Source organism: Symphodus melops, assembly GCF_947650265.1.
Source record: "Symphodus melops genome assembly, chromosome: 12".
Lineage (NCBI taxonomy): Eukaryota > Metazoa > Chordata > Actinopteri > Labriformes > Labridae > Symphodus > Symphodus melops.
The window spans coordinates 6,566,893-6,590,468 of record NC_136702.1 but is presented as its reverse complement, the minus strand read 5'-3'; the positions used below and the strand labels follow the sequence as shown (position 1 = coordinate 6,590,468).

The following is a 23,576-nucleotide window of genomic DNA, read 5'->3' as shown; positions in this document are numbered from 1 at the left end:
AAATTAACATTTTTGGCCCCACAGTAAGTCATTGCTTCTGTTCAGAAGTAACCCAGCACATAAAAATCACCATAATCGCAACAAGTAAATCTTAAACCTCTCAACATGTTGAGATGCTGACAGGCCAATTTATGTTAGCTTTTCGTGCAGTTTTTTTTGTTTTTTTTTGTTAAACAAGCTAACGGCTGCTGGCTGCTGTTAACTACACATTTAGCATAGGCTACTGTCATGTAGCCTATGCTAAATGTCATGGTATAATGAATTATGTACCTGAAATAAATCTAAGAACTGTCTGATTTACTGTTATGGGAAATATCTCTCCTTTGTGAGTAAAACTTTCTAGAATGTTCTGCAGACATGATGCAGCGCATAAATCTCTCTTGATCTTTCTTCACAGCAAAGTTTTAACAGATTGCAAAAGCTAGTTTCGAGCTTTCAGACAGACTGACGACAATGAATGAGGCCAAAGAAACTCAAGTTTCCTGACTGGGGCTTTTGAGGATCCAAGGTAGACTTTTCATGCTAGTCTTTCTTTGGTGCCAGCCAGGGTACATTTGGAAACAGGGCACATGTTACAGGGGTTGTTATATGGAAATAAGTTAGAAAAATGCAAAACTTAAGTTTAGTCAGTGCTGGTTGAAAAATTATCTGTTGCTGCGACATATTCAGTTGTACAAGTTGTTGCTATAACAAGCTAGCTTTCCACTTGCTTATGGTTTTGTTTTTTTCTCTGTTAATGTTACTTTTTACATTCTTTCAAAACGTGGTGACTACACACAAAATCACACTTTAAAGTAACTAAATCAACACCTCAGACATGTGGCTCCATAAGGTAGAGAGATAATACAGACTGCCGAAACCTCACATGAAATTTAATTACACTTTAGAATACATTTCAGCACAGAACAAGCACTGTGGATTGTGTCTGCCATCACTTACTTTGGGAGCACTAAAGCAAAGGAACTCTTTACTATCAGTTTGGAGAGGAGGAACAATTTCAAGGATCAATAAGCCTTTTAAGTCCATATGGGCATGAGGTAGACTGTCATTAACAGACTAGTGCGTTAATGCAAATTTGTTTGGAACTTCTTCTTTGTTTGCATTCAAGGGTTTTTTTTTTAATCAATTTCGGCTGACTGAAATGGCTGTAACCAATCAGAGCAACTAGATCAGTGAAAAAGGGATAGGCTTGGCTTGATGAAGTTTTAACATCTAATTATGACATCATTTAATACACAACACCATTTGAAATTAAAGTGATCTGCTGTCCAGTTTATTTGACACTGATAAAAATCTTGCAATTTATTGGCTATTGTCTAATTGCATTATGTTTCTGATAGATCTTCAAGCCAGTGGATTTTTTTAAAGGCAAAAAGGGCCTCACAACCATCTCAATCTTCTTTTGTACAACATTAAAGCCAGAAAAAAAACCTATGACATGTGGGAACATATTGTGCAGGTGACATCATTCAGAGCCAGGACATTAGTGAAAGGGATCTGCCTGGAGGAGCTGTAGGATTGGTGTTACCTGCTAACCAAAGCATACATTTAATTTACAGATAAAACGGCTTGGATCCCTCAGGTTAGCACACTCCACACCAGAACAGATTCAGAAACCAGAATGCTGCTAAAGCCATAACTGACAACAGCCCTGATTAAGAAATGAGTGGGTCACAAACAAAAACAATTATATAAAAATAATAAGTGTTATTGATTGTTTTCTTTGCTTTTGTAGCTCATATGAGGTATTAGTATTACTTTAAGTCTGTTTATACAAAGCGTAAAACTCCTCATAGGAGCGTTAAAGAGATTAATGCTGACAGGTTAACAGATATGCTCAATCTGCATATAGTGTCTGTATATATCAGTCCTGGTGTTATTGGCTTCAACAAATGTTGCTATTTGAATTGAAAATGAAAACACATACATTTTCTGACCATCATTACAACACATTCATCACATTCGGCACAAAAAATTTCATCTAATTGAGAATATCTTCCTATTACGACAACTACAGACAAAGGTACTCAACAGACTATGAAATACTAGTGGCCTACTCCTAACAGCACTGTAATAGCCTCTAGTGCACATCCACTTATATGACCCAATCTTAGAAAGAAGAAGAAGGGCCATGGAACTCTGGGGTCTCATAAATAAACAAATAAACACATTTCATACACAAAGTACTTATTCTAATTACAGCCCTGGACATGTGCTGAGTAGTCTCTAATTTCTCTCGGAGCATAGAGACTCACGGAGCCGTCTGCGGCAGACAAGCAGTCGGCAGATGTAATTACCACATCATCTCTGGTCCCTGGTATAGAAAGAGAGAGAGTTAGAGGGAGTGTCAGAGAGAGAGAGGGATTGATACCAGTAAACAATAATTAGGGTTGGGGATGGTGTATTGTGGGACATCTACTCGGCGGGACAGAGTAAAGAGAGGGAAAGCTTGAGAGGGGCACATGGAAACTTCTGAGATAAAACCGACCCCCTCCCCCCCATGATGAAAGCGTACAGAGTTCAATGCAGCAACTTAAGTTTAGTTCAACTATGATTCCGTCAATGATGTTAGAGGATGATTTTTTTTTTTTTCAAAATCTATTCATCCCCGTGGGGCAATTCACGCACCAAGCGGTCCACCACAGGAGCAGCGACCCGGAGCAGAGGGAGCAATTCGGGGCTTGAGCTTATATTGGTCCTTAAGTTGACACATCATAAAACACATCAAAAAGTTAACCTTCTAAAATTGCTGGTTTTGTCTAGATAACAATCTAAACCAGAAAATTGTTTAAATATTTACATTTCAAATACTTAATGAATTAAACATAAAAAAATGTGATGGATTGCACCAGCTATTCATGAATTGAAAAATAGGCTTTCGAACCATTAGATTTTTTCTATCTTGATTAAACACTGAAATACAATAGTTAATTGCTTTTATCACATTTGAATTCATACTTAGCATGTAGTAGGTTTAAAGCCTTCTATAATATGGTTTTTAAGGTGTATCCTTTTGAAAGGTGGGATAGCGATGATGAGAAGTAGAGGGTTTTACCGTTTGTTTGGTGACAGCGATCCCCCAGAAGTCCATTCTTTCTCATAGGAATCCTGTGATATCTTGTGTGTCTGCAAAACTTCTGGCCACTGCTATGTAGGTTTGGAATGTGCGGCGAGTACATTAAAGTAAGTACTTTTGGGTTGGATTCTGGTGGGACCATTTGACAATGTGCTAGCTTAGCCAAAATGTTTCTAGCTAGCTAACAGTGTATAGTCCCTTCCTTTTAGATGCTTGTTTTAGTTATAAAGTTAGTATATGACTCAAATAACTTATTTATGTATCTTCTTGAACTCATTGTTAATCTGAGTAATATCAATCTGCTAAACATGGTTATACATTTCATACAGTCAGTTTGATATTAAATAGAGTCAGATTTGTCAGTCATTCATTTTTACCCTGGGTCTAAAAAAATAACAAGCCAAGCACAGTTTTAATGGAATGAAATCTGTATTTAAAAAAAACATCATATTTACCTTAAAGGGTTAAAAGCAATTTCCATCACAAAAGAAATGAAAATCTTTTTTTAAGGATGCTCGCTAGCCCTTTAGTCTCACTCTTTCCTTTAATTCATTTTGCCCAGTGCTACTTTTCTTGGCACACTATCATCATCACACGCGATCAGAGGAATAGTGTGAAACCACTGGCAGGCATGTTTGTCGTGTGATTCCCGTCCCCAGTGGTGTGCAGGGGTTACAACAAAACAGGAACCCATCATCAAAATGTGGCTTTGAAGCCTTGCTTGTGTTGATTCACTAATTGTGACTGGAACATCAGAGTCACACAATGGAGAATACATAAAACGACAGAATCCCTCTGGGTTTGTAGGACAGTTTTTTTCAAAATGCTTTTCACTATTCTCTGAGCGAACCTTTTGGTCAAATAGTGTTAAAAGTGGTGAATGGTGGTTTCTGTTGCACACACACACACACACACACACACACACACACACACACACGTGTGTGTTCAGATAGTCAGAAACTGTAACTCTACCAAGGAGTTTAAATGTTCCCTTCCCATCACAAAGAAATTATTAATGATGGCATGATTACTATGAAACTCGATTTAAGGTTGGTAGCTTGGGCCAAGAACAAACCCATTACATTTTGGACTGGATCTAATTCAACACATGAAACCTGACCTCAAACTGACCTGTTGGCCTTTGGGTTGCACCGACCTCTCTGATTGCCCCTTGAGTACAAAGTACAAACTAATTAAGTGTGTTATGCTTTCATTACACAGCTTGTGTATACTTCATTTTGATCGTCAATTATGGCATTCTACAGTCTGTTGTTTTTGTAAGACAACTGGATGCTACTGACACAGTTCTGATCCAACCTGATCTGGTGACCAGTTCTGGTCACAGCATTATGGTCATTATTACTCCAGTTAAAAGCAGTTTGTGGGGGCGCTGGTGGCGCAGTGGCAGTGCGCGCGTCCCCATGTATTGAGGCTCAGTCCTCACGCGGGCGGGCCCGGGTTCACGTCCGGCCTGTGGCTTCCTTTCCCCGCATATCTCTCCCTGATTTCCGCCTCTATCCACTTTCCTCTATAATAAAGGCCAAAAATAAATCTTTAAAAAAAAAATAAAAAATAGAAGCAGTTTGTGTACATTATCCCATACATTAACAGGATGTGGTATTCCAGTCTTGAATTAGTTGATATGTGGCAGTACTTGATGGGTCTTTAAAGGCAACAGTTGTAAAAGTTGTTCCTCATTGTGTTTTTATTACCTGGGGCCGCCGAGCAGGCTTAATGAAGCTTGAAGCTATATGAGCTTATTATCATGTTTTTGAGTATATTCTGAAATAACCAGAGTCTAAAGACAAATGTACTTAAAAAAGGAAAAAATACAATCTTTGTAAATCAAAGTGCAAGTTTGAACAAATAGCACACACCAGATCACGTTCACGTTGTTGGACTATTTTCTGCCTTTAGAAGAAGGGGGAATACAACATTCAGCTGGAGGCCTCACACAGAGCAACTGATGCTGGGAATAAGGAGTCACCATCCTGTGGGGTGGGTGGGTTGGGGGGGATAAGTATTTACGGGAAGGACTTTCTCCCTAGTGACTGGTGAACATCAAGACATTGGTGAGTGTGTGCGTGAGTAGGAGTGCACATTAGGCATCTGTGCTCAAACTTGATTTTAAAAACATGCATGTGGGGAATAGTATTTCGGTGATTCTGGCATTCCCGACATTCCATCCTGCAGATTTCCAGTCAGCATGAGGCTCACTGTTCCAGAGCTGTGACATCATGAGGGGGTTCCACTCTGCCTTCCACATTCTGCCTCCCGCTCGCACACAATCCCACCCATATTTGGAAGTGAGAGGAAGGGAATCCCAGCTGATGACTCAAAACCTGCTGCTGCCAAGGGGAAAGCTCTCCACATCTGTTTTTCTTCGTGTGTGCATGTCTGTTGTTAAAGTGTGTCAATGTGTACATTACCTCTTAAAGCTGAAGACAGAGTTTGCATACGGAGGGAAAATGTCACGGCTTAAAACAATAGCCTATATCTGTGTATATATAAGGAAAAATGAGTGATGTTGTCTTTCTATTATTAACCTCCACTATTGGCAGCCATGACTGTTACAAATACATTGTGCTGTGGTGAATGTGTATGCTCTTGAAATCGGTTCTTTCCACTCTATAAATCCTGGAGATAGACGATGAAGTGGGTAAAAATAGTCCCTTGTTAATGCCCAGCACATGGCGGTGACATGACAGCCTGAGGCTGAGTCGATATGTAAGCTGTAACTACCAGTCAGCCCGAATTGGACCTCCACAAATGAGGCCACAGAGATAGATGGGACCATGGGCAGTTCAATGTGCTCAGCAGAGTGTGACCGGCCGTCTACAGCCTGCTGGCTGCAATAAACTCCTACCTCCACAGGGAACTTTATTGGAATCATCTTTGAGTGAATATGGAAGAAGGCATAAGGGGGAGATTGAAAGAACAGACACAACTTTGCTTGTGCTGAAATTCTCTTTGTTGGAAGTCAGATTCGGATTTTGGGGTTTTGGAGATGATAGAAGGGTCCAGGACTCTTGGTCTAGGAAGTCATATCGTTGCCTAAATTTAGCCCCACTTTGTTCTCCTCCTGCATGCTGGTGACAGAGGACTGGGCTCTCTGGGGTGTTCTGCGGTCCAGTGTATCAGAAAGGCAGCTGTTGTTCTCCCTGGCAGTCAGAAACACAGACGTTCCCTCAAGCAGCCCAAAAAGAAAGAACGCTTTCATGGAATATTCTGTTTAGCTGCACAGACTGTTGTCTATGATACTCCCGGGACCCATAAAACAAGTAATTTACAGACAATATCTCACCCACGCTCTCTTTGCCACAGACTACAGCAACATAAATCTAACTGATTTCAAGGAGGAGTTGAAACTATGTTCAAATAGTTTGAAGCATGTGCTGCTCAAATTTTGGGCAAACTGGCATGCAAGGCAACATTATTTTATAGAGGCAAAAAGAAAAGAAATGTTTCAAGAAACGATGAGTAAGGCAAAGAAAGATGGAGTCATAAGTTATCCTTGTGTAGACTCTAGTTTTCCTCTACATCACGCTGCTCCCCATGCGATGACTATGTTTAAAAGCTCAGTCACCAGCACTCAAATCCCTCCCTTCCTCATAAGCAAAACAAGCTAATTAAAAACCTGCTAATGAGCTGTGCTGTGGGTATCTTAAAAAAAGAGAGAGGGAAGTCATCCGCTCTATAAAGCTGTGTAAACATATCAGAGGGACCCCTGAACAAATTGATGACACAGCTACTCACACAGGTCTACACATCCTGGTTCCAACATTCACATAAACAGTAGAGAGGGAAAAATAACAAGTGAGTCACTGAAAACCAACTGGGACACACAGTGTCATATCCTGACACGGAGAGAGAGAGAGAGATAGAGAGAGAGAGAGAGAGATGCCCTCGTACTGAAGGACAGATGGATCCCCCAATCTGTTGTGTGCCGGTTTGCCAAAAGACACCAAAGAGTAGAGACCTGTTGTCTCTCTGTGTGGACCTAAGCGCGTTTTATGTCAGAAAGTCAGAAAGTGGCTTACTGGCCTTGAGAAACTACAGAAAACCTAATAAAAGCGTGTAAAAAAAAAAAAATACCAAAGCTCTTGGGCAACCTCTTGTGGCCTCTCTGTAAAACTGCAGGTTTATGTGACGTCACGTCGGATTATTCCACTGTATTAAAAACAAACAAACAGGAGATTAAACTCTACCACAGTGTGTTTAAGATCGATTACAAGGTAGTTTGGACGCAAGAGTATTATTTTAAAAGTGTTTCATGGATGCAGTTTGCTCGGAAAATGATTAAAATTAACTGGCAGCGCTAGAAATATAAATATATGTATTTGGTTTCTCCCTTGTTACGAACGCAGGAAGTGAGGACAGACAGGCGCCTTTTTCTGAGCTCATGTTGTCAGGCAAAAAAAAAGTTGCTGTAAATTAGGCTTTCATTTGTATCAATAGAAAACCACATTCAAAGACGTGCAAAGCTTGAAAGTGAACTACGCTCAATGGCTGCTAAAAAGAAGCGGACTCTTAGTGCACATACTGACAGCTGGGTTGTCATGGCTGCAGGTAAGTTTAAGAGGAGATAGTTTTAAGGCGATGTGCAAAATCAGTGTATTCAGAGCTTCGTGGTCAACAATATATGACCTTTTAAATGTTGTGTTGCGGTACCTTAACATGAGCCCATTCTGCAAAGTGAGTGCGGTGCTCTTTTGTGAAACCCACAATGCTTCACCTCCATGTTCTACAGAAGCCCTGAAAGGACAAAAAAAACAGTGTGGGCTGTGGACGTAGCCTTTAAGTTCCTTGAAGTGAAGCCATTTATAAAGCGCCCAAAACACGCATTACTTCTAAGGGCCTACAAGGGGTGACTTTACTGATGGCTAAAAAGGTTAGATGGAAACAGATATCAACATTTGAAACAATTTAAGATAAAGTTAAGCCTGCTACTATAGTGACCTGTCAACCAGGAAAGAGACATAGCTATGCATACCCACCTTCCCCTCCAAATATAGCCACTATTGGCCACCAAGAAGCTAAACACTTCACTCTGATATGACTTTTAAGACATGAATGGTTGATTTAATTGTGGCTACCATAATTAAGTTTTGCTGTAATTTAACACTTTGTACATGCTGCATCAGCAACACGGTTATAGATTACTGTTCCAGTGTGTTGCTTCCCATTGCATTATGATGTTGAAGAAGCGTTAGAGACAACAGGTGTGAGCACACAGCGGGAGCTTCACATACACAAACAAAGGCACACACCCACACACACAGCACTGTTCCGCCCTGCCAGCTCTGATGTCACACATTGCCCGTTACCTCTGACCTTGCAAGCTAATTATCACAACATATTTCCTTCCTTCCTTCCTTCCTTCCTTCCTTCCATTTCAGTTTGCCAAGAATGACATGGTACTGAATTATTACTTTACCGTTTACAGACTCTGTCATCGACACACAGAGGAAAGACAGTGACCCAGCTTTTGTGAGACTAAGAAATCCTCATACAGGTTGGTCACTTCTTAATTGTTACACACAAATCCTTGTCGGCATCCAACAGTTTGATTATTGTAAGGCTTTTTACACTGCCAGAATATTGGAGAAAATATATCATTTTCTAGCGTTTGAGATAACATCTTCAAACTACTTGTTTATGTTTAAGTATACAAAGCGTAAAGGTATTTCTCTTACTATCATAGAAGGTTTCATACTAAATATATCCTGTGGAGATCGCTTGGCATTTCTATTAAAAAATTACTTCAATGTTTAAAGACGTCCTGTGGAGTAAAGCACCTGCCTCTGAATTCCTTGTATGTATGTTTGTCCATAGCACAAACATGTTAATCAACACACATACATGCAGTTATGCTGCACGTATGGGTTTTTAGAACAACACTTTGAAAATGTTTCATGACAAATTAAATGGACTCAAGATTTTTGTTACACCTCGATGACGCACATAATTCTATTTAGTGAGTAACACGATTCACAAGAACTTTACAATAAAATGATTACTGATCAAAAATGAAAATGAGTGTCCGTTACAGCCCAAACATCGTCTTATTACAGTTCAGAGAAAGACGAATAAACTTCAGAAGCGCCCGCATGTTGCCTTGAGTTTCACGGCAGTTTAATTTTGCATTGTGTGAGGTGAATTTGCAAATGTCGTTCTGAAAGTGACACAGTTCCGGATGTTTCTGTCCCACAGATGCTGCCTCTCTGTATTTGCTTGGTAGTGATGATGTACAGCTGTTTGAGGTCAAAGCATTTGAAGAAGAATTCCACTCCTGGTTTGTTGGTCAGACGGTACAGAGAGGTTGGTCTTATTTCTTTTTACAGAATGATCTTTGAGACTGCGCTAACACCGCATTAGAAGTGGCTCACATACAGGTAGCTCACATAAGCTAAGCAGTAAAGTTCCTCTGTGAAGAGGGTTTACATTGAACAACTGTGGTCAACTAACAAGCTTACTACCTAAAAATATGTGAAAAACACACCAAGCACAGACCTTAACACTAAAAAGGGGATTTTGACATGTCTGTTAAAATGTTCAATAATTTGGACATCTTCCAACTTCTGTTTTTCACTTTTTAAAGTCCCCATGAAACATAACCCTCGAGGGTATCCAACTGTCGTGTCATTATTTGGACATGTGCTGTTAGGCGAGAGTTTGTAACTTCTTCTCTGCTGTCTCTGTCTTTTTCTTCAACAGATGGGAGACTTCTGTTTGTGACGCCGATGGATCCACTCTACCTTATTTTGCCCTATTTAATTAAATCTAACAAAGAGGTAGGAAACGGAAATCTGCGCTTGGGTTGCAGTTGTCTCAGCGATGTTTTCATGCAGATCATTGTGGTGTTTGGCAATATTTCTTCCATAGTTTGTGATTTAAACCTATTAAAAGTCTCTAAAGACTAAAGGTCACATGTTCTGACAAAATACACTTCACCACGTATTTCAATCACTAATGCGTGTCCCTAGCCTGTCAACGAATACACTCCTGAGTAAAGTCCATCCTCTCTGCCGTTTGCCTGCTCCACTGTTCAGAGACGCATCCAAATATTTGAATCCTGGAACTATGGCTGTGGTGTTATTGTGAACAGCTTTGCAGCCAACATCTGCATCAAACATGTACAAGGAGCTCATGATGGTATATTGCCATTAAACCACAGCTCATTAGCATTTAAAGGTACGGACACAGAAACAGCCCGTTCTGAGCACGGCTCTAATAGAGGGATGTGTAGGCTTTCTGAAATACCGGATCAGAGTTGAAACTTCAGACATGTTTTAAGAAGCTCTGTGACTTATTGATGCTTTTTGTAAAGGATTCTAATATGTGAAAAAGTGTATAAGACTTATTATTATTGAATTGTGACGCTTGTGTCAACTCTCAATCTGGCATCTGTGTGATATGACTCCTAATATGGGCAGATCACACTCGACATCCGAATCAATGTTCACAATGCGTTTCACATGAGATCTGACCGCACACACTAAAGCTGTTTCACCCTCAATCTGCCTCTATCTTGAAAATAACTCAGGAATCGTGAGAGATATCGTTTGTGTGTTATCCAGGGTGAGAGGGGATCAATAAATCTATGTTCACACCTCCAGTTCTGGTGGGCACATGCACAGGTCCATCTGTCTTGGCGTAGTATCAACATTTGGGGGAGGAAATTCAAACTTCGCTTACGTAAACATATATTTATTTTATGTTTCTTTACCAGCGAACAGGACGAGCAACATTTCAAGAGGTCTATCCTCGTCATAGGGTTGCGTTTCTTCTCAAAGCCAAAGAGCGCAGTGTGCTCACATAGTGTTCCTGGCATCAGCTGCCGTGGCTGGAGGTGTTGTGCTGGAATAGCTCTTCATGAACAACCTCTTCAAGAACCTTTACTTTTCTATGGGGCTGCACAATATTTCATGTATTATTGGTATCAATCTGTACAGCGTTATGAACTAATACATTCAATGTAATGTTGCCACAACTGGGCAGTTATAGTACATGCGATGTCCTTCAGATAATGTTCATGTGATTCCGTTCAAACTCCAGGACAGGAGGTGACAGTCTGCACTTTCCTGGACTTTTCTCATGATGTTGGTACTAAACAGACAAGCAGGGTCACATATTATCGTCAGAAAAACATGGCAAAGTGTATTTTGTTCAATTTGCGACCTTTAGAGCAGGCAGCCCTGGTTTGAATCCGATCCTATTCTTTCGCCACCTGTCATTCCCCGCACTGTCTCTGACAATCCACTGTCCTGTCGCCTTAACGAAGGCATAAAAAAGACCCAAAATGAATTTGATATTAAATCAAATAAAGGCACCTTGACATGAAACCTTGTATTGTGCAAGTCACGTTTCAGATGCCGTATTTCCTCACAGACCAAAGTCAAAAGATCACCTGACATTTCAATTTCTGCTTCAGGGGAAGTTTCAGCCCGTGGATCAAGTTGTTATGGATGAAGAATTCCCAGCTTGTTCAAGGCTGCTGAGCTGCACACGTTCTCTGGCCTCCCTGCACCACGTTGCAGAGGAAAAAGGTGACGTTTACTTTGAAACAAACATTAATGACGTACAGCTGTTTGAGCTGTTTGTCTACAATGCTGTTTGTTTTGTTTATTTGAAAGTCGTTTTGCGCTTTCAGAGGTGGGAAACCGGAAGTTCCATCGATACAGTCAAGAGAAAACAATGAACTGGTTGAAGAGAAAGGTATTCATCACTTCTGTTTATACATAAACATCTATACAGAAACACTACTATGTTGTCTAGTTATCACAAAGTCTCACACTGGACAGATTTTTTTTGTCCCAGATTTGCTGCAGTGACGTCACTATGACATCACTGCACACATGGAAACGTTTACAGTTTCTGTAACAGATCCCCTGAAATCTTGCACTGCTCATCATTTATAATAATGTCGTGATGATTTACTCTGTTATAACATCTGCCGCTCTCAGACTGAGGTACATCGTAGACATGAAGACTCAGATAACGGAGCGTTTAAGCTCTGCTTTGCAGCGTTGACCATTACATCAATCAGTTCATGTGCAGACACGAACTTGAGCACTGGGGACTCGAGGTTTGATGACTTGACAACGACACTGGATGCTTGCACTGTGTACTATGTATTGACCCGTGTCGAGGGATTGTTACATCCCTAGTTCTGAGAATTGAAATGTTTCCCTTACTTGTCGATTCAGGTGGAGAGAACGGTCTCTGCACTTAAGAAGAGACACATCTCAGTGGGAGAAGGAGTCAAATCCTCAACGTATGTGAGAGTGAAGTCCGAGTCCGACCACAATGAAGGTGAGCCAATAAGCTTCACTGTTAAAGATAAGCCCCGTCCAATCATCGTCTCTCTCTTACCTTCTTATGCAAAAAGAACATTTCAGCTGCATCTTGTCCATTTTCTCCATCACGCTTTGATCTGATGTTGACCAGTAGATGGCAGTCATGTGTCATAGTTCACGTCTATTAGTGTGAGTCCTGAAACATTTACCGAACCTGAAACAAGGTTTAACATAAAGTTAAGACTGTATCACTGATTACCTGCAATGAGATTCTTTCCTCTTCATGATTCAGAGGACTACCTACGCTACGCGCATGGCCTGATATCAGAGTACGTCAGTGCAGACCTGAGCAAAGCCCTCCTCACACACCTGCAGTGAGTGACATCCTACATGTTTGCAAGCTCTGACGTTGAGTACTTTAGTTGAAGTGTGAGAGTTAAGCAGATGATTGCTTCTTATCAAACTCCACAGGTTACCGGAGCTCACGAGCCCAAAAGAGACTGAACCCCCTTCAAAGGTGTGTTTTTATTTCATCAAGACATATTCTCTCCTCCTTTATGTTTTTAATCCTACTGAGCACGTTTCTTTTAAACTCTCACATTGTTGCTTTTTCAAAATCCACCTTCCCTCTATTGTGCTTTTCTTTTTCTTTTTTTTCCCCCTTAAATATAATATAATAAATCTGTCTTTAATAAGTGTGAGGTCATGTTTACAGCTTGCAGCCCTGTGTGTGTTTCTGTGGTGAAACGTTTGATTCTCTTTGTCATCAAAAAGCTTTTCTTTCCCGTTTTGGTAGAAGCGAAAACTTTCAGACAATCCGGTGGAGGCCGGAGAGGACTACACCAAATTCAACAGTGCAGACTTCGCACGCAAAGTGAGTGTACACAGCAGTGTAGACCAGAATAGACCAAACTGTTATTGCAAGACTCTGTGGCTTTGATCATTTCTTCTTGATTAGATCATCACAGTCAGGGTGATCGTTTGTTTGCTTTCATCTTGAATTTATTTTTTATTTTTCCCCAAGACCTTGAGCGATTGTTAGTGCAGCTCTTGTTTGCTGACTGCTTTCTCTCAGCTTTGTCTGTCTCGGCACACACAGAGGTCAAAGGTGGCTTACCTTGTACAAATGTGTTTTTTTTCCCCTTCCTGCCCAAATTGAAGTTTAAGATGTAATAAATTCTCTGCCGTCTCTGAGCAAAGTCAACTTGTTTTCATATTGATTTTTTTTTTTCTTTCCTCACTTGCAGCCGCCCAAGAAGATGACCACTGCTCAGAAAACTCTGGCCAAGGTGGACAAAAGTGGCATGAAGCCCATGTCATCCTTCTTCAGCCCCAAGGTCAAAGCAGAGAAGAAATGAATGTTGTACAGCTTCTGGTTTGTAGATGACGCATAATAAAGACAGAAAATGTGTTTGATGTGATTTTTTTTTTTTTGAAGCAAGAAGTAATTTAGCCTTTTTTTAAACCACATGAACGTTTGTGCTTGTGTTTTTCATGCTGTTTTAAGCATCTCCATGGCTACAACTCAGATATTTTTTACCCGAGACATTTAGGGGAAAGATTTAACTCCCCCCCCCCCCCCAAAAAAAAAAAGAAAACTGGGAAAATGTTCAGAATATATCTAATTTAAGGCTTTCAGTAAATTTAGACCAACACATTTTTACTCAGTCATTGTAGTCCTTTCACCCCTCAATACAGGATTTACACTGATGTTCTTTTTCCTCTTACCTGCAAGGATGCAAAAAGTTCACAAATCAGTGATGTGAGCTGCAGTGAAAACAGGTATTCTACTCATCTTTATTGTAGCAAATAAAGTGACATATACCAAAAAAAAAACATATAAATGTTGCCATACAGCACATATCCTTCTTCAACCCTCAAAGTTTAAATTAGGATATGTTGACTTTATCGGATAAACTGACCCCTCGAGTTTCATATCGTTTAAACTTCTGCAACAATAACCAAAGCTGCGTTTGAACTATCCAGCCGACTCAGCCCTTCAAAAGGCCTTACAAATCTGATCCGACACTTTTTAAATGGAAAACAGGCATTCAAGCAGCACTCTGCTCAATGTTTACCTCGGAGGTAAAGGGAAAAAAAAAAAGCTGTGAAGGACGCTTTTGCATTTTATTGTTGGCTTTGATACATTGTGGAATGCAGTCTGTGCAGATCCAAACCTCGAGCTCTACTCCACTAACATTTCATACCGTTTGCGATATTAGACATCACCTTTTTGTCAGTTCAGTTTAAAACTACACCTGATATAAAACACTTCTAACATGTTAAGTTTGAGATGTTGTTTTTTATTTCCGTTTTAAAACTAAAAATAAAGTGACATAATAGGGTAACCTTATTGATGCACATGAGTCACATGTATCCTAAAGGACTGGATATTTTCACACTGGATGTTTTGATGTATTACAGTCGGGTGTAAATAATGAAAGACATCACGGCTGAATTTCATTTGGCAGTGCTATGGAGATTCAGGTTCTTTCTTTCTTTCTTTTTTTTAAAGACATTTTTGGCCATTTCTGCCTTCATTGGATAGGGTAGCTAAAAATAGAGTCAGGAAGTGTTGGGAGGAGAGAGCAGGAATGCTATTCGAACCCACACCCAAACCACACTGCTAGGCTACTGGTGCCCCATTCAAGTGCTAATCTAACTATGATAAGTCAAACAACAGCTCTGAAAAAGATCTGTTTGGGTTGTATTTCATTGATAAAATCTTCTCTTTACACTTACTTTATCTAAATTTCCTGTAATTTTAAAAGGAGGTATAAATAGTCTGGATCGATATGTATCAGTGCATGGTGTCTGTCTATACAAAGTAGGTTAGGCTCATCGTGCTGCTGGTTTCCAATGTCTTATCAAGCTTCACTGCTTTTTTAATTTGGGCTTGAAGCGCAGTGTCTGAAACGCGCTCTCCACCACTTTGGGCAGATGGATCGGGTTCCGCTGCATCCGCAGTCTGCTACTCGTAGACCCGCTCTGGTTATTCTTCTTTGTGGCTTTCTTATTGGCACTGTCATGAACCTCTTTCTGCTTTGAGTCCTCTGCGACCCGGGGAACCCGCAAGACCCAGTTAGAGTGAAGGTCGTGTTCAGCCGAGCTGGAGGCCACTGTGAAGTCGATGGAAACAACATGAACACAGCGTGACTTAGTATGTTAGTTAACCCCAAAGACATTGAGGCATGTCTATAGAAGTAACTCAACCATGTTTGACTTCTCCATGTGTGGAGTAAAGGTTGTAACCTACCTCATCAAAAACAGTGTTGAAAGAAAATTACACTAATATTTTAAGTTTTTACAAGATAGACATAACTGTACTATGACACAAACTTTTCTTGCAAAAATGAGCCAAAATGTCTGTTTTAAAAAAACAATTTTAACCGCAGAAGCCCTAAGGTAATAGTATAACTGTTATATCATGTGTCCATTATGACATTGCAATATGGAAGCAATTGCATCATGAGTAAAAGGATTTATGATGATTATGTGTTCACAGTTGTGATTTATTGCTACAACAACGTTTAAGCAGCTTTTTAATATTGCACCTGGTCCAAGGTTTCATCTCTTACTAATGCACTAAAAAACATTTATTTTAGCCTCACAATTAGCAATGCAAATTATTACTCGAATGTCAAATACATAAACTGCAAACTAGCAAGTAACAACTGAATGAAAAGTCTGATGTAATAGTATCCTGCCTAACCTAACCAAAGACTGACATTTAGGTACATGATAGAGATGCCAGTCAAGCTGTACACAAACACGAGAGGACTAATCAGGTTCAATAAGAAAGAGGACTTTATGGTACAGCATGGATGTTTAGAGGACCTTCATTTCTTCAATCTCTGACCTCTGTCATTTCACTAGATGCTGCAGTAGAATGCAAAACCTTTTAACGCCATGAAAAGGCTACTTAATGCTTTGAATCTTCCCACATCTTTGAGGTAAACATGGTAGACAAATGATAAAGTAGGTGTATTTAAACATGGAACAACTCAACACTGCAACTAACTCTAAACTTTATACAAACATACATGTTTGTACAACTGTTGGATACATACATATATCCTGTATTGTTTCTATGGCTGAGTACATTTGAAAACTATTGGGATATTTGGTAGGCCTATGTAATGGTTTGTGTCACTGTGGACATCCTTTTACTGTTTTATATGCTCTTGTAAGAAAGGATGTTACGTTAATTGTACTATCTAACAGTTTTGATAGGCTACATTAAACTTGACAGTATCCTGATTAAATATCAAATGCTTCTCTTTTATCTTTAAATGTGCTCTTTACAAATTAAATTGTAGCTATAACTGTAGGTTTAAGGTACACTTGAATCCAAGTGAGAATCACAACAGATGATTTGTTCAGATTTTGACGTTAAAGGCAGGGTAGGTAATTTCATCCATATACACTTTTTGGTTGAAATTGTCTTTATGTCAGTAATTAAGATCTTATCTTTGACCAATGTCAGGTCGACTGTTTGTTTTTTCATAAACCAATCAAGCCTCTCTACCCCATGCATGCATGAGCCCACAATCAAAGCATGAGCTAAAATCCGCTTCTGGACCAATGGCGCTAGTGCATGTAATTGAGAGGCGTGGCTTTTGAGGGAGCACAGAGAGGATGGCGGGTGAGTGAATACGGAGTATGGAGAGGAGGCCACTTTCAAAATTCATGCTTGTTTTTCGAAAATTACCTACCCTGCCTTTATTGTTTGTTTTTTATTGTTGAATTACCAGGTCCACGATGATTTCCTTCAGTCGCCCATTGTAGTTCCAACTCACCTATGAAATCCACATCTGCATGCCCATCATCCATATACGGCTTCCGTAGAGGTTCATTGTCACAGCTGGCTATGACCGCATCGAAGAACTGCAAAGTGTCCTCTTCGTCCGGGACTTGAGGTGCTGAAGGTTTGACTACTGATATCTGTGTTTGAAAAAAGGGAAGAACATTTTCCTTTTAATAATACCTAACTATTAAGTGTACTGTTGTTGCTAGTTTACACTACCTGTTCTTCCTTTTTAGGAGGCGGGGGTGCAGGCTTCTTCTTGGAGGACACTGTGGCCTTGCTGTCGGCACTTTTCAAGTCACTCACGCTCTTTGTGTACTGTCGCCTCAAAGCCACAAGCGCTTCCAGGTACTCGAGGCAGTTCTGATTCTGTGAGTAGAGCCATATCCGGTCCTCCTGCCTCTGATAATAGTACAAGGTCGACTCAATGCTCACTGTGCTTTTGCTCCGTTTCAAAGTTGAGCCCACGGCTGTCTGAGTTTTCTCTCCCACCACGAGCATGGAGGTGCTGCGGACCAGCCGGACGGTGCACGCGCTGTGATAGTCCTGCTCGGACCGAAACCTGTCACCACCTCCACCTCCAGTACCCCGCCCTTTGGGCCCTTGATGGTTGGGACGAAACACATTATTAATCTTTCTGAACATTCCTCTAAACTCTCAGGGTTACAGGCGTGTCCTTTAACTCCTTAGTTTGTGTGAAGCATCCGTCCATATTTGTTTTTACAGACGGTCAATATTTCCATAAAAAAACCCCAAAAAAACTGAATGAACAAGGAAATAAAAAACAAATTAAAGTGCTGGACCAGAGTTGATTATATTCACGAACCGCTGTCCAGGGTGCTGAAATGACTAAATGACTGATCCTTTGTGTGACAAAAAACCAAGCAGCAGGTCTGACTTTGTCACCTAACCTGAGCTCAGCATGTCTTTAGTGTTGCCATGTGTTGCCTAGAAACCTTGCTGTAGCAACAGACAGGTAACTCTACACCATGTGCTACCATTACTACTCTTAAGTTTCATGACACATAAGACACACAATAACACAAATATCACTCAAAGAAATCTTTGGCCTTTGAGCTTACTTATTTTGGATATGTGGAAGCCTTCTGTTTAAGCTTTAAATTTTAACTAGTTAAAAAATATAATGGGTGTCCTCAAATTTCACGTTAAAGATTAAACCCATAGTGTATATTAAAAGAATCAAAAGATCAAAACTGTATATTCAGTTAAATATCCTAAATATAACAAACTAGACACGTTTAATGACATAAACTTCTGTCTATGTTTTCTCACCTTATAAATAATGCAGCATGTTTTCTCAGATTTCATTAGCCTCTATTGTTGGGCTTCTCTGCTGCAAGAGGAGGAAGTCTGATTACAAGAGGCTTAACTGAAGCGAGTCATACATGCAGACAAGGAGCCATAAATAAAGCCTGAAAGTTTCCATCACTCTCACCAGGTATCTGATTTAGATCTCACCTTGGTTTGCCAGGGAGAGAGAGAGAGATTAATGCCAACGTTTTGCCCATGGAGGAGCTCAAATCAAGCTCGGAGCAAAAACAAAATCATTACTAGGAAATGTTCATTCCAAGGTCTCAGGAAAAGTCAGTTTCAGAGTTGCACATGTATGAAAATGTGATTAAGAGCAGTTATATATGGTGGCCCTGAAGGTGAACTATCTAAATATTTTACCTGCTGCAGATGTATTTCAATGTTATCACCTATTATGAGATTGTTTCTATTAAATTGTAAAAAATATAAACATTGTCTTGCATTCTGTTGTGAAATATTAATGAACTAAAAAAAGTATTATCATACAGTATATAAGCTCTTCGAATTAACACATTCTTCATATAATTTATTTGTATATTGACTATACAGCCTGTTGTAGTTTTTTTAAATGCAGTCCAGTCATATAAAGATGGCGTGTAGTCACCATAACTCCTGCTTTTATAATGAACCCTAGTTACTCCAGAGGCTACACTGGATGAAGGGGTCATGGACTGGAGTACTACACAATTCTGGCTGCACAACAAATATCCAATTATTTGGAAAAATGACTTCAAGGCATCCTGTCTTCACACAATAAAACTCTCCTGTCAACCGTCAACACCCGAAGCTAAGAAACTGGCACCGGAGACAGTACAGCAGAAGAAAGGTCACATGTTTGTACTGACATGACTGCAGTCCAATCACAAACAAGTAGTATGGGCATGGCCTTTCCGGTTTGTGAAATATATTTGCAGCAGGTGAAATATTTAGACAGATATTTTGACCTTCAGGGCCACCATCGTTATAGTTTCATTGAGGAAATGATGACTCGTGGCTGCACAGCATGAAATCACACTTCTGCTTTGGTGCAAAGAAACAGGTGGAGGAAAGCTCCAAACAACAGTTTAAAAACCTGTGAACTTAACTGAGACAGCATCAGAAAACAGGAATCAGTATCTGACAAACTTTCACTTTCCTGATAATTTGATCATATTCGATTTAACTTCTGCTTTTAACTAAACCACCATTTACAGAGAAACTACTGTATATGTCTCTGGTTTTGTAGCTTATTTTTGCATTTGTAAGAATACTGCACCACAACACCATAGACACTAATGCAGAGGCTGTGGAATAGATGCAACAAAAGGAAACTGATGAAAATGTGCGCCGCAAATCTGTAAACATCCTTTAAAATGTCATTTAATCACAGGAGGATGATCAGTTGGAATAAAACCCATTTACACAGCTGCAACTCTCAGTTTGGTGAAATGAGTAAAAGTGTAGACACCTGTTATTTCCGCTTCCTCTTTGCATGATAAAATACAACCCACAACACATGAATGCTCTCATTCCTGCACTCCTGAAGGAAACACACTGTAGACATTTGCTAGGCTGTATGGAAAAGAAAATGCAATATTTCTAAGAAGAGTTTTCTTTTTCCTAACTGTGAAATAGACGGTTGAAGGACACCAGGCACCCTAGGTTGAAGACTGACTGAGAGACTGTGATTCCAGCCTAAGGTAGGGGAGGGTTTGTTTCAGAGGAATATGATTTATTTATGATTGTTGGGTAAGCTGCTCTCTTTCAAACTCCAATGTTTTTTCTGTTTTGGGATCAATATGTTGACCTTCTTACGCACCAAAATCAAAATAGATCATGAAAGGGATCATTTAAAATTTAGCAGAAACAGCTTCATAAGAGGTTTCTTTCATGTTGTCATGAATGATCGGATCTTTGTCTTTGAGCTATGGTATTCTTTTTTTATTGCATTGGAAATATTTTTCTGCCCTATAAAGTAAAAGACCCATTTAGGGACAGGAACAACTAACTAGCTGAAGGCTGTGGTATGCAGCATTGATCAGCGGCGTGTAAGAATATTTCCCTTTCAGAGGTGAAATGGATGAAATACTACACTATTTTGAAGTACATGTACTTTATTCAAGGTGTTCTTTTTTTGTTTGAAACTACATCTGTTACCTGTTAAGAGGTACATTTGGTTTCTTTTGGCTGAAATCTGACAGCTACAATTTATAAAACATAAATATATTTTACATTAAATAATTTATCTGAGTTTATCAGTCCAGTGAATCAAAGCAGTGGTTCCAAACTTATCTGCTGTGTGAAGTATAAACAAAAATATATCAGTATCTCATTTTGGTGCTTTGTCGCACTTTCAGATGCCTCATTTTCTCTCTAAAATTTGCAAATATTTTATTCAAGGAAGTCAAGCTCAGTAATTTACCCAAAAAGACAATATTCTAGAAAAAATACAGTTTTTGTTTTCTACTCTCCTTTAATTTTATTTAGACCCCTCATAATTCTCTTGTGACTCTTGAAAAGGCCCCGAAACCCATGGAAAAACCCAAGGAACTTCGCAAAGCATGTTTGTTTCTAACAATAACAAAAACAAATAGCAACTCCGATCCTGTATTTGATCCTGAGTATAAACCCCTCTATTTCAGCTTTGCTCAGAACAGGCTGTTTCTGTGTCTGTGGCTTTAAATTCAAGTGAGCTGTGTCTGACCACGCCCCTCTGGAAGGGCTTGGCTTTTCATTCAGAGGGCAGAACAAACACCTAGCTGTTGAAGCGTCACCCGTCTGGGGGAGGGGTTACTTCCCTTTGTGATGTCATAAAGGGAAAATCTCCAAATGGTTTGCAGGCTCAGGACACATATTAGGGTTAGAAAAACAAGGTAAAGTGTGTGACCTAATATGTGACCGCAAATATTGGGAGCTTTTTAAAGCACAATTTCTTTCAAGTATCTTTTAATTATGGTTTTATACTTTTTGAATAGTATTTCTTTAACAGTAATCCCTACAGTAGCATTCTTTTCTATGTAAAGTAATGTAAAGCAGTTTCTGAAATGCTTCTGAGTATCTTATCTGTGTTGCAGCCATGCTTTGTGAGGGCAGACTGTTGAGCATGACCTACGGGGAATTGGATCTGCATCCCCGCTGTCCTCAGCAGACTCTCGAGAGTTCTTACGGGCTGCCGAGAGCAGCTGCTACACTCATACCGGGCTCCACCAGACACACTCCACTTGCTCATCACGACTCCCCCGAGCTGACAGGTCCTTCAGCAGAGGAGTTGTACATTTCTCCGCTGCAGTCCTTGGATTTCCACAGAGCCTGGGAGGGCAGACAGATCTCTCCAGAGATTGAGATCCCGGCTCAGGCCTGCTCTGGAGCTGATTCCCCTTATTTGGTCCCCTCTTTCTGTCAGAGCTTCTGCCAAAACTACAGCGATCTTCACATTGGAGGTGACCAGGTATTGCTTCTTTCCGCCAATGAAGGGGATCTCCGTGTTGGTACTGATGCACAGGCTGTCGGTCCCTTTCTCCAGTCCTGTGACGTCCTCCCAGCTGTAGAGGAATCTCCCCCTGGGAAGACACCTCAGACTGGACTTCTGCACCCACTGAGAGGGGGCTCAAATCGCTGGAGGCAGGGGAGTACACGTGATCGCAGCTTTTTGTTACAGGGGCGCGAAGGTCCTTTCTCCAATTCGCTTCTAAACCACTATCTGGAGCAGAAAATCCTGGACCTGTACCAGCAGTACCTGATGGAGAACATGGCCAGAGAAAAACCTCCCGGTTCAGGCTCATACACAGGCCCGGTTTGCCCCCTGCTGGGCTCAGAACTGGTCCTCACCAGCCTGGATCAGATCACATTGCAGCTGAGTCGGGAGGGGAACCTGGAAGCCGGTCTGGCCAAGGACATGGTCCTGAGTTGCCTGCTGCGTGTGGCGGGTGACATGCAGTCAAGTGAGATCAGTACACCGCTTCTGCAGATTTCAAATGAGGACTCCAGGGAGCAGCTCAAGGAGAATGAAGAGGAGTAACCCCGATGTCAAGGCATTCACTCATTTGAGTTTCTTACCACGAAATAAGATGAAACTGATAGCCACATTTCTTTTATTTCATTCTTTATAAGCTGTCAAGGATAATGTTGAAAGCAAATCCTGCATGTGATCACAAAGACTGTGTGCTAAGTTGCTGTAATTTGATTTTGACATGCGGTCATGCAATCAGTGTGTTAGTGCATGACTGTGTTAAGGTTGTGAATTCCCCCCGCCAAAGGACAATAAAGTCAGGAAGTGAAAACTGAAATTGATCTTTTGCTTTTATTTGCTTAATTTGTAACAAAGCAACAATTCCCCGACACAATAGCATTCTTACATTCCAATTACTGGCAGTATCTTTGAATACTGATTAACACCGTTTGTTCATTCATCTTGTCCTGATTTGTACATGTCTGCATGATTATGTGAAACCATATACTGTAAGCAATTGCTGTTAATTTACAGCCAATTTTCAACATTAAAATTCTGTTTTGATCTAAAACAGTGAAGAACTGGAGTTAGCAATGCATGGGGATGCTCACCTTGAAGCAACGGGATAAAGGCCCTAAACAGTATAATGATTTTTTAAATTACAGGACACCACAGTATTTTTTTTAAAAAGAGCTTGGTTTTCTGCCGTCCTTCAAGTATGACAGAAAAAAAACATCTGCCTTCCTCAAGCACAACCCAACAATTTCCGTGGCCATCCAGCCAAAACAAATTGAGATAAACTGAGTTCATTTGGTAAAAACTATTTCCCCTTATGTTCATAGATAGGACAGCTAAAAAAAGAACTCCTCTTCTCAATGTCACCGGCTCTCCAAATCCACTTTTCTTCCACTTAGCGGCCCCATGAAGATATTACAGATTGATATTTATTTTCATTGAATTACTAAACAATGTCAAATGTTATTCACAAATATTCCAGTCTTTCATTAAAAGCCTCATTACAGGGACCTGTGGTATAAAAACAAAAACCCTTATACCTTGAAAGGTCACATATTATACTCTTTTTTAACCAGTTTAAATAAATCACAAGTTCCCAAAACCCGTCTGTTCAGTTTG

At 40.2% G+C, this 23,576-nt stretch overlaps 3 protein-coding genes across 5 annotated transcripts; 2 read left to right on the top strand and 1 right to left on the bottom strand.

The window, feature by feature from the left end:
- Positions 1–7,420: 7,420 nt before the first annotated feature.
- On the top strand, positions 7,421–13,786 carry rnaseh2b (ribonuclease H2, subunit B). Its single transcript, XM_079358290.1, has 11 exons — positions 7,421–7,645; positions 8,523–8,591; positions 9,290–9,397; positions 9,794–9,870; positions 11,511–11,625; positions 11,730–11,794; positions 12,286–12,391; positions 12,668–12,749; positions 12,847–12,892; positions 13,172–13,249; positions 13,623–13,786. The coding sequence occupies exons 1-11, from the start codon at positions 7,582–7,584 to the stop codon at positions 13,731–13,733; spliced, it is 921 nt and encodes a 306-aa protein (XP_079214416.1). The 5' UTR covers positions 7,421–7,581; the 3' UTR covers positions 13,734–13,786.
- A 1,063-nt stretch (positions 13,787–14,849) lies between these two features.
- c9h13orf42 (chromosome 9 C13orf42 homolog) lies at positions 14,850–18,913 on the bottom strand. Of its 2 annotated transcripts, XM_079357807.1 has the most exons (4): positions 18,094–18,913; positions 17,402–17,784; positions 17,175–17,319; positions 14,850–15,494 (listed from the first exon to the last, which is right to left on the bottom strand). In XM_079357807.1, exons 1-4 carry the CDS (start codon positions 18,104–18,106, stop codon positions 15,250–15,252), a joined length of 786 nt encoding a protein of 261 aa, XP_079213933.1. In that variant the 5' UTR covers positions 18,107–18,913; the 3' UTR covers positions 14,850–15,249. The 2 variants fall into 2 exon arrangements, with proteins under 2 accessions (XP_079213933.1, XP_079213932.1); XM_079357806.1 differs by having other exon boundaries at positions 17,402–18,911.
- A 1,149-nt stretch (positions 18,914–20,062) lies between these two features.
- Positions 20,063–22,930, top strand: LOC306832610 (TLR adapter interacting with SLC15A4 on the lysosome). 2 transcript variants are annotated; one of them, XM_079357426.1, is made up of 2 exons: positions 20,063–20,193; positions 21,568–22,930. In XM_079357426.1, the coding sequence occupies exon 2, from the start codon at positions 21,570–21,572 to the stop codon at positions 22,509–22,511; it is 942 nt and encodes a 313-aa protein (XP_079213552.1). In that variant the 5' UTR covers positions 20,063–20,193; positions 21,568–21,569; the 3' UTR covers positions 22,512–22,930. The 2 variants fall into 2 exon arrangements, with proteins under 2 accessions (XP_079213552.1, XP_079213551.1); XM_079357425.1 differs by lacking the exon at positions 20,063–20,193 and adding an exon at positions 21,324–21,366.
- The last annotated feature ends 646 nt before the right edge of the window (positions 22,931–23,576 follow it).